This window comes from Urocampus carinirostris, chromosome 15 (assembly GCF_059441175.1).
Source record: "Urocampus carinirostris isolate Australia breed hairy pipefish chromosome 15, RoL_Ucar_1.0, whole genome shotgun sequence".
NCBI lineage: Eukaryota > Metazoa > Chordata > Actinopteri > Syngnathiformes > Syngnathidae > Urocampus > Urocampus carinirostris.
The window spans coordinates 26,177,572-26,188,818 of NC_142363.1; the positions used below are offsets into that span (position 1 = coordinate 26,177,572).

Genomic DNA, 11,247 nt, shown 5'->3' on the forward strand with positions numbered 1-11,247 from the left:
AAGCGGGACCGACTGGAGCCAGAGTCAAAGTGCTTGCCTTGTAGAACAGAGGTTTGCTGACGGACTGACAGCAGGAGAGTGAAAGGACTGGGCTTAAAAAGGACAGGGAACCAATTAGGTAGCCCGCAGCGGCTGGCGCCAAATGAGCGGGCACAGGTGATACTAATCAGTCATCATAACAGAAATAAAATATTGGTATGAACAACACAGTACCCTGCTTTGTGTATAATTATTGCACATTTTTGGAGTATAAAAAAGGGATGGAGTGAACTTTTGTATTCATCCATCCATCCATCATCTGCACCGTTTATCCTCAGTAGGGTCGCGGGGGTGCTGGAGCCCATCCCAGCTATCTTCGGGCAGTGGGCAGGGGACACCCTGAACTGGTTGTCAGCCAGTCGCAGGGCACTTTTGTAATCACTGACCCATTATTGGCCATATTTGAAAACGAATTTGGCTTATAAATACCTGAAATAATTTTAGGTACCTTAGTTTGAATGCGTTTTCCGGTTTAATTCACGGTCTACTGTAACGTGTCGTAAATAAGTAAAAACAAAAACTCTTGGAAGTAAAACCTTTGTTTATTAGGGAATTATCACACTTTAGTGATAACCTGAAACAGTTTTAAAATATTTCCCCCCTCTAAAAACACAGTACGATTGTAAAAATGATTGTCGCATGGCAGGCACTTCTACTTTTTTTTTTCTTTTACACGTCAGGAAAATAGACACATTGAGACGAAAATGGGTTATTGTAAACATCAAAGAGTCTGTCGATGATTTTTGATAATATTTTCACGTCACTGTGGAACGCGTACAACATTATTGCATTTATCTGAGGATGTTTAGCTTGATGCTGCTGTTTTGGTTAGCAACCATTTCCAACTTTGGTTACTGTCTGTTGCAAAAGAGGGTTGCTTTTATTTTCAGTTACAGTATTTGCAAAAGCAAAATGTCTGCAGCCAAAAGAATGAGACTGAGAAACGAAAACCGAGGTAAGAGGTTCAAACAGAACTTTGAAAGGAGCCTATCCTGATCAGGGCATCTATTTGATAGTTTACTAAACATGACAACATGTTGCAGCAATTACCTTGACGCCATCTTTACTGCTGACTTGGTAGGCAAAACAGCACAAATGTCTGCTCTATAACAGCCATTTTTTGGTAGTCATTTCAGATTGAGGTGTTTCTTATAAGATGTAACAGACATGGACTTAGCAATTACCTCATTTTTAGTTTTGTTAGCAATAGCTTAAATATTACAGCAAGCTTACTCTTTCATCTCTGTCCAGGTCTCCAACGTGGTTCTTGGAGAGATGTTTGAGCTGTTGATTGAGCCTATTATAACTTCTAGTATTACCTGATAATAACATCGTAGTAACATGCTGTGTTATGTTGAAAAAGAATATCAAACTGGTAGCCCTTCACCCTATTCACTAATACGCCTGCTTTGAGACTGGGAGGTCGGTGGTTCGCGCCCCGGCCGAGTCATTCCTAAGACTTAAAAAGTGGTCGGCGGCGCCCTCTGTTGGCTGCGGCTGCATCGGCTCGCTACAACGGGTCAGGTGCAATCGACATTTCGTTCTGTGTACATTGTTACACAGAATGACAATACAAGGAAATTATTATTATTATTATTAATAATAACTAAGCTCTTATCTTCAAAAAGGTAGAGGATTCCTGGCTTAGATGGTTATTTTAATTGCAGCTGCTGTTTTGGTTAGCAACAGCATTCAATCTGTTTTTCAATTTTATTGAGCCCTACCTGCATTTTAATGAGTAAATGACCATATTGAGGATTTTTAAGGGACAGAAATACAAATAAAAACAACAACTCTTGAACAGAGCTCTGCTGTTCCCCAAAAATAAATTTTGTTTTTAAATAACTTACTGGAAGACATGGTGTCTTTTGCTGTGCATACAGATACGAAAACGGCAGACAGGTCCGGCTCTAGAATCCTACTTCACCTGAATTAGTTTGACGAGAACTAATTTACAAAAAAAAATCCAAGAAGAGCAGTCTATATATTCCAAGAGACTTCAGACCAGTGTGGTGATAATCATTCTAAATGCACAGTGTGACATAATTCTGCACCATAGAAAGTTGGAATGCAACTTTTTGTTTTGTGGATCTCTTCTTTTTTTCCCCCAGCTGCTTCACGTTGGATGTAGCAGCTCCAGCAGAGCTCCAACCGCTCCAAAGTAACCCTAGAAACATATATTCCATGAAGATCAGTACACAAATATGCTTTATGTGTTTGCTCACCTCATGGCGCAGGAAGAGCGCTTTGAGTTGGCCTTTGGACCAGTAGTCCATGGCATACGCTAGCAGCTTCATGGACAGCGTGTTGACCCGCAGGAAATTTCCGACAAAAACAACACGCTCGATGTTCTTGGGTGGTCGGCAAGAAGGTTGGAGAAAACACATTTGATGGTTTTAGTCTGGCCGTCAGCTTGTTTTTACAATAAAGAGTGATTGTATCATATTATTTTAAAATGAACAACCACAAGTCGTTTTATTTAATGCTCAAAATGGTCAAAAGTCTTAATCATGCAAGAATAATGTTTCCTTTAGGAGGAAACATTACAATAGTAACGAAAACAAAGTAATACTGTATTTCGGAGAGTTACAGTGGGACCTTCCTACTTCGCGGTTCGATGTTTGCGGCCTCAGAGCTTCGCGGTCTGTAATGGTTAAAAAAAAAAAAAAAAAAAAATATAAAAAAAAAATATATATATATATATATATATATATATATATATATATATATATATATATATATATATATATATATATATATATATATATATTTTTTTTTTTATTTTTTTTTTTTTTGAAGGGGCGTCGCTACTTCGCAGATTTTCACTTATCGCGGGTGGTTTTGGTCCCCATTAACCGCGATAACCGAGGTCTTACTGTATTACGCTTTTTTCACATAATTTAGTTCTTTAATTACAAGAACAAGGATGTATTTTCAGGTACAGCATTACAGTGGACAAACACTATTTGTGGGACATAGTGAGCCCCCCTTTCACTTTTAGAAAAAAGGTAGTCATTTTTCTAATGGCCAAATGATAATAAAATGTCTTGAAGAGCCAATAAGCCCAGCACAAATATGGCTTCCACATTTTTTGTTTCACTTTGGAATGGATGGAACGACTGCGTCCCCTTTTAGATGATTCCCGCACATACCAATTCACCATGTACCATCATGAAATCTGATAGCATGACATTTTGAAAGTAATCCAAGGCATGTATTGATAAAATAATGTTCTTACCGTAAGGAATTATGTCGATTGGAGGGACATTCTCAAGTACAGAACATTACGCAAATTTCTCACTTCTTTGGCTTTCTAACAAGTTTAGCAACTTCAAACACCGTCATCTGATCCTTGTGGTATCAGATTTCTCAGACCACGGCCAAAGAGGCATGAACTGGTCAAGCGTCCCTGGTCCAAATGAAAAGAGGAGCTGATCGATAGCTCGCCCTCTTTTCTTCTGCCTGCCTGGTTTGCTTGCTGTACAGGGGAATCCCCCAAATAGACCAGCATTATAGCGGGGAATTTTTTGAGAAAATAGGCTTCTGCTTCAGTCTGCTCCCTTTGGACACATATTTATGTATTTTATCATTGTATTGTACTGCTGTTTTTGTGGGAGTATTTCATTGTTTCTTCTTGTTAATTAGTGCCTGATGTAATTTTTCGTGATGTGCCTAAATATATATATATATATATATATATATATATATATATATATATATATATATTTATTTATTTTATTTTCCCCCAAGAAAAACAAACCAAGTATTTATGGAATAAATGTACGAGTTTGCCGCACCTGCTGAAGAGGTTTTGAATTAGGACAATAAATGTCTTTTAATAGTCACAAAGGGGAATAAACACATTGATATTTCAAATTGAAATTCCATGGCAACCAAATTTACTGGACAAGACCTACAAAATTGCATATCATTTCTGACAAAAACGTATTTACTGGAGATGCAAACTAGAAAATAAGCATTAATCGAGGTAGAAAAACAAACACGGCATATCAATTGAGTTGTTTGAAGACAACCCTGGCGCTTTCATAGCCCTGTACAATGCTGCTTGATCGAGACGCCACAAGGCAGCACCGTAAAGAGGCTGAAAGCACGCAGGGATCACGTCCATGCCGACTTTTTCCCAACAAGTTTCCGCGCACGAACTCACCTCATTGAGCGCACACATACGAGTGATGGAGCCGATGTTGTTGGTGATGGTGACCAGCGTGGCCCTGGCCAAGTCCTCTTTGGACACTGACTCTCGCTTGTCTTTGGATATCATGTTCCCAAAACTATTGATGACAGGGAAAGAAAATGACTTATTTTGTGATACCATAAAAATGTATAATATTAAGATATGAAACATATAATGTTAATATTAGTATAATGCACTTAGAACGTACACCAGTCTTTACAATGCAGGCCGGCCCCCAAGCCCTACTCTGTGAATATTTTTGGTATAATTATCCTGACATTGTTTACGTGTTTAACCTCGGGTGCCAGGTGTAATCTCGTAAACAATTATATTAATGACCATCTGATTCTACTGATTTAAGAGGCACAATAAGAACCTGATTGATGAAATAATCGAGTGAATTTTATTTTTTATTTGTTTTGGGCAGCATTAGCTCAGGAGGTAGAGCGCTCCTCTTGGGATCAAGAGGTCGCAGGTTCATTTCCAGACTCTTCCGTGTTATATGTCCAAGTGTCCTTAGGCAAGACACTGAATCCCTAATGCCCCCGATAAGCAGGTAGGCGCCTTGCATGGCTGACTCCCTATTGGTGTGTGAGTGTGTGTGTGAATGGGTAATTGTGAAGCACATTGCAAAGCGCTTTGGGAGGTCTTATTGACTTGAAAAGCGCTATATAAATGCAGACCATTTACCATTTGTTTTGTCATTTAGGGTTTGAATTGTACTGTACAACTGCCACTGTGAATATGCACATATTTAATATATATCAATATATTGTTTCTTACATTTTTATCTTTTGAATTTTTTTATTTATATTTGCACTAAAAGGAGAATACCTCATATATTGTATAATGGCAATAAAAGCCATTCATTCACTAATATTCTCCAACTCACAATTTCAGTTTATCAACAACATTTTTATTTCAATCTTTTAATGCATAGCAATATAAAACAAGTGATTTATCTGTAAAAGGACAATGAAACGTTTTTATAAAATTGGAAAAAACACAACTTAGTACATCTATCGAGCATGCTGGTAATCTATTCTATCTTTTTAAAACAATTTTATGGCAAATGTCTTGTGTGCAACAACAAATTAAATAATTTGAACAATCTTTTTTTCATTGTTTTGGCTCAAGACCAACAATTTACTCTGGAAACCAAAGTTTGATTTGTTTACATATTTTCTGACAATATTTGGCAAACTACTTATTATATTCATTAATTTGTTCTTTTACAGCGATTTAATAGATATCGATTAATCGATTCATCAGCCGATCATAATCAACAGATTAATTAAATGTTGAAACAAACATTTGTTACAGCTCTATAATTTTGTTAAAATAATATTTTTGGGTTTAATATGCTAAATACAGATGTCCATTCTCACTCAAATCATAACACGGATTATTTATTGCCACATTGTCACTTTTAAAATGTGGAAAAATAATCCAGATAGAATGCCTGTGTTACATACCTGGAGGCCACAGCCCAGCCTGGAAGTCCAAAACGCTCGTAATCACCTCCGTATATGTCCCTGACTAATTTATCAACGCGTGTGCTCTCCCCAAGTGACGCCATTTCCAGAGCTTCCTCGAAGGTGGAGCATCCCGTAAGCAGGCAGGAGAGACCCAGGAAGGTTCCTCCGCCCAGGCTAAAAAAAATAAAATAAATCACGACACCATCATAAACTTCATTTCATGAACTGCATCCATGCATGTAATCAGGACCGAGTACCTAGTCCCGGTGACACGTTTGTAGTTGTTCTCCGAGTAAACTGCCATGATGCTGACACCGGAGCCGATGTTGACGAGAAGCAGCGGGTAGGGGTTCTCCAGCGTGTACGGTTTCTGCAAGCAGCGCTCCGGCTCGGCCGGGTTTTCGAAGTAGTAGCACTCGGATAGACCGCCCGAGACCACTGAGTCAATGTACAGCACGCCCCGGATCAGACAGTCCAGCTCGTCTAGCTTGTGAAGTTCTAGGTCGGCCGTCTGGATTGGTGTAAAGTTATGTGACGTTAGTGGTACTAATTTCATTACTTTAAATGCGATATTGGGATCTTGCTTTGCTTGTTTAATTTGACACGTGCTAAGTTAATAGTTTAGTAGACGTTCAAAATAAGGTGAACAGACATCAATGGGTTTTAAACATGAAATGAGAACAGGAGAACCCAAACCTCAGATAAGGATTTCAACCCGTTCTAAAAGCTTTCCCCTGAGCCCCTTATATTTCATCGCTTAAGTTACAAAAGCAGACAAACCCTAAAGGGTGTGGATATCAAAGAACAGCTACATGATCAGCCAATTGTGACCATGATGTAAGCAATGCGTAATAGTCCAAACGACGAACATTACTAATCAAAGTACTCAATACAACTGGCATCCTATGCAGGTCTCAAACATTAAAAATCGAAAAATCTATTTACACTTTATCGTGTACTTATATTTTTAAATATTCAAATGAAATACAGATCCTAATAAAAAAGGTAACATGTATTTCAGTAACAGAAAATTATCCAATAAGTAAGTAACTAAGTGATTTGCTTGACAACCTTGTATATAACTTATATTATAGCTGATCCTGGTCAGAAGAATTCTTATGGTTAAAAATAAAGCCAAAACAATTATGCTAGTTAATTTAAGATGATCCAGCATACATTTGTATTACCTCATAAAGTTAAGTTGTTTTATAAATTATTTTTAATAAATTATTCATGAGAGAAAAATGGATTGCCAAATTACTTAAATTCCTTTATTTTATAGTATGACAGACAATAAATTATCTTCAATTACAATGATTTCCAATTCAAATTCACATTCTTTTAAAAGATTGTAACCTCAATAATTAGTTATTAAAAATGATTTAATATAAATTAAATAAATACAGCTAGTAAAAAATAACTTACTCTTTATTAAATACATTTTAGAATAAATGTAAAAATGTTTTATGTATTATGTTGATTTAATCATCTTTTTTATGTAGAATGAATGTTTATGATAAAATACAGGGGTTCCAATTTTTTTTTAAATCGTTTGATATTATTGATTATTATAATACATATATGTATTTCCTTGTATGAACTCCCAAACAGATAATTTGTGTATAAAAAGAAAAAAAATAGATTTATGTTCCTCATTAGAATATGCTGTATTTGGATTTCCCTTAAAAGTAGAAGCACATTGGTCGAGTCACTTTTCTACCTTTTCATGACGTGTGCGAGCCATCAAAGGGCTCAGCCATAATCAATTACACGGCTACTGGATGTTCCTTATTAGAATAGATATATTTAAAACTGCAGGTTGTTGTTTGACTAATTTTCCTCTTGTGCTTCACTCAGCATTGTCTCACGGGCCACTTAAAATGATAATCCTTGTACTTATATAAATTTCATAGTGCCCTGTTTAGGTGTAGAATCCACCTGTGCTCTTGGGCGAGACCTGTAGGGGGCTATGACGCTTTGCATGACAACACCATGCAAACTAATGGAAGCTGCCGTTAATCACGATGGAAAAACAAATGTAATGGCAAAGCGAAGCCACCACAAAGCAGTGTCAGCATCATTTTTAAGCAGACTTGTTGAGAAACATGGCAACAAGTTCAATCATTTTTAAGCTCTTCACCCATAATTCAAGCACTTTTCAACGCTTAAAAACACGACATTAAAATTTAAAAACCCTGTATTTAAATCTCAAAGGATATCACCTGTGTTATGGGTCAAAACTCAACAAAAGACACTCGTGAATGATCAATTATTGTGATCCCTAAATTAAAAAAAACAATATAATCATTGAACCAGTCTACATTCAACCTAATTGCAAAAGTTAACGCACCGTTCGGAAGTCGGCTTCGAACTTGTAGGCACCGCCGCCGGTGGCGCAGAGGCTTGTGTGCAAGCTGGAGAAGTGCTTGTTGCGGCCCATCTGTAAGAATGCGGGCAGGTCGTGCGTGGGGAAGCGGATGAAGTGCAAGTTGCCCGTGCGGCCGCACAACGTCAGCTCCCTTAGCTCCAAGTGAACGTCGCGGATGCCCGTGGTGCCGTAAGCCGTGTTGGATGTCAGGTAGCGCCGGATGCTTTTCAAGTTCTCCACTTCTTCCTGCTCCTCCTCCGCCGTAATGTCGCGGGGCTCAAAGTACACCAGTTTGACCAGCGTGCCTCCGATGTCCATGCCGAACCACGGGAACGCTGAGTTTTAAATTACATAATCCAGGTGAGGCCCTATACTACACAATAAAATGAATACAGTAAATACTATACATGTGTTTCTGTGGAATAAAATGCAATTTTGAAACTAATTTGAATAAATGTTTCATCAGTTTGAATCTTTAACATTTACAGCATCTCTTACTGTATTGCATTATCACTACTTCCCAGATTTAAATCAAGGATTGTGTGTTGCATTCTGATTGGCTCAACACCACCCTGCCATTTTTCTGCTTGTGGGTCAATAGCGTTGCTCACATTCATAAACGGCTTAAAAACCCCCATTTCGTATGAGCAAGGGGGTAAGTTTGGTGTTGACATTAGTGGGGACATAGCGCATTTTTTAAAAAAATGATCACAGAATATTGGTGGGGACAAAACACTGATTGCTTGACATGGGTGGGGATGGCAGATCAGGTCTGTGTCCACACATCCAAAAGCCCTCACTTCCTCGTGCTACCTCCTCTATCCAGCGATCAAGAGTGTGTGGGTGGCCCCCGAGTGACCGAAATATTGTGATAACGTCACAGGAAACATCAGGCACTGAAAAATTCCAGCAAACTTCATGCATCGTTCATGCAAAAGTTCAATGTTCTTGCAATGAAACGTTATTTTGTAAGAAAAGTGCCCTTGTGTTTAAATATTGGAGGTATCACAAATGCAAAAAAAAGCACCTAAGACAAGTCAACTCAAGTCATATTTATTTGTGTAGCCCTGAATCACAAGAAGTCTTTACAGACTACCATTACAGCATCCCCTGATCTAAAACCTACATAAGGGCAAGGGAATGCATTATTTCACAAAAAGTTGCTTTTCTCAGACGTTTTCTTGGAAATAAGTATTTTCAAGAAACTAAGCAATGTTTAACTGTTGTTTACTAATCTTAGAAATGAAAGATCAGGGTTCTAGCTTTCTTGTTATATATTCTAAGTCATTATAGCTACAGAATTAATTATTTTGTAGGCATTAAACAATAGATCAAAATGGCCAAAATAAGGATGTCATCTGCACTTCCTATTGGAGAGAAATGTCTGGCATTGAATGAGTTAACATATGTATATACAATGATTAGGTTTTTACCCCCCACCATAGACAATTTCACTTTACAATCCCCACTACGGAGCAGATTAATGTCGTATCCCGGGGGTCTATTGTACCAGTCTGTGATATCTGTATCAATAAATATTCCGGATCTTGGTATCGGTTAGAAACATATTGTAATTAATTTCCGTACTAAAAACGGTATAAAGAATGTTTAAGAATTGATTTGAAAGCCGATGATGATGGCCACCGAACGCATCTTCTCCCACACCCCCAACAGCGTAATCATCATCTTCATCATCCCCAGCATCAAAAGAACAGTGTTCAGCCAACGCCATCTTGTTGCAAAACAGCAATGGACGATCACACAAAATTATCCCCTTGAAATAACATTGTCGGCTATTCATGTTCGGATCAAAGCCCGCGAAATGACGTCGGCATTGTGCCTTCATCATATATGTGTCGAATTTATTTAATTTAAAACAAAATAAAAAGTTTAAATATCAATGAAAAAAATGAGAGTATTTTCAAAATGTTAAAAATAATAAACGTTTTTTGTTTTGTTTTTGTAAAGGTATGACAACTCTTACGCGGCCTGCCCTTTTTCACCGAGTCGCTTCGAAGCCTCGGCGTTGCGTCAGAGGCACGGCGGGGAGACTGTGCCCCTCCGACCGATGCGGCCGCCGCCTCCTTGTCGGGGTCGCTCTGGAGACAGCGCGAACCTGGCGCCTCTTTATCGGAGCGCGGCTGCTTCTTCGTGGGCGACTCGTCCTCGTCGTTCGCGCTGTCATCTTCGCGGTGGTGATGCCCGTTGGACGCCATTAATAAGAAAAAAATATTGAAAGAAAGAGAGCGGATGTGTTCACGCCATACATGCTGTTGTAAACGGCAACAGGGGCGTGTAATTGATCCGGTTTGGATCCGAATTTAGAAAAAAGACTAAGATGATGCTAATTTGGGAGCTAACTAGCTAAATTGACTCGCCGCTTTGTGTTCTTTGTGAGGTGGGCGTGGTCTTTACATGAGTGACAGGTCAGGAGCCAATCACAACTAGAAGATTACAATAACTGCGTTTAATTTAGCTTCTTTAGGATATAGTGATTTTTTTAACCCCAAAAAATGTTTTTGATGCTCATTTTATTCTATTTCTTCTTGATTTTTAACATGCGTTCTTAGAATGCGCCTTCCTCAATTTTATTGTTTTCTTCGGGTGCAAAACCAGAACATTTATCCACATCAACAACTTGACTGAATTCTAACAGTTATCAATGCCTGACTGAAGAAATGTCATATACTGTACACATTTCCCCCCCAAAACAGGTAAACTACTAATAAATAAATTGCACCCTTTCCGAAATATCGAAGTACTATGTAACCATGGCAACAATTGTGTGGCTTGGGAGCATTAATACCCCTAAGACTCAAGTTTAAACATTGATAAATAGGTGTGCAAAACCACTGAAGATGCTTTAAAAAAAATCTTTGTTGGATTCATCCATCCATCCATTATCTGCACTGCGTATCCTCAGTAGGGTCAGAAGGTGCTGGAGCCCATCCCAGGCATCTTCTGGTAGTGGGCAGGGGACACCCTGAACCGGTTTCCAGCCAGTCGCAGGGCACACAGAGACAGACAATTTACCCGCTCATTCACACCTAGGGACAATTTGGACCGGCCAATTAATCTAACATTCATGTTTTGGAAATGTGGGAGGAAACCGGAGTGCCCGGAGGAAACCCACGCAAGCACGGGGAGAACATGCAAACTCCACACAG

The 11,247-nt window shown here is 38.6% G+C and overlaps 1 protein-coding gene across 2 annotated transcripts; it reads right to left on the reverse strand.

Annotated features, from left to right (window-relative positions):
* Positions 1 to 562: 562 nt before the first annotated feature.
* pank2 (pantothenate kinase 2) lies at positions 563 to 10,500 on the reverse strand. Of its 2 annotated transcripts, none has more exons than XM_088354849.1 (7): positions 10,065 to 10,500; positions 8,063 to 8,415; positions 5,970 to 6,223; positions 5,710 to 5,886; positions 4,208 to 4,331; positions 2,265 to 2,390; positions 563 to 2,206 (listed from the first exon to the last, which is right to left on the reverse strand). In XM_088354849.1, the coding sequence occupies exons 1-7, from the start codon at positions 10,294 to 10,296 to the stop codon at positions 2,156 to 2,158; spliced, it is 1,317 nt and encodes a 438-aa protein (XP_088210975.1). In that variant the 5' UTR covers positions 10,297 to 10,500; the 3' UTR covers positions 563 to 2,155. The 2 variants fall into 2 exon arrangements, with proteins under 2 accessions (XP_088210975.1, XP_088210976.1); XM_088354850.1 differs by having other exon boundaries at positions 8,063 to 8,453; positions 10,065 to 10,182.
* Positions 10,501 to 11,247: the final 747 nt, after the last annotated feature.

What these genes read in the sequence shown, in the direction of transcription:
- pank2 (XM_088354849.1), bottom strand. Translation starts at nt 10,296, where the DNA reads ATGGCGTCCAACGGGCATCACCACCGCGAAGATGACAGCGCGAACGAC. An exon ending in GGTGAAAAAGGGCAGGCCGC is followed by an intron (nt 8,416 to 10,064) that starts GTAAGAGTTGTC and finishes TTTAAAACTCAG; the next exon opens with CGTTCCCGTGGTTCGGCATG. An exon ending in CGCTCTTCCTGCGCCATGAG is followed by an intron (nt 2,207 to 2,264) that starts GTGAGCAAACAC and finishes ATATGTTTCTAG; the next exon opens with GGTTACTTTGGAGCGGTTGG.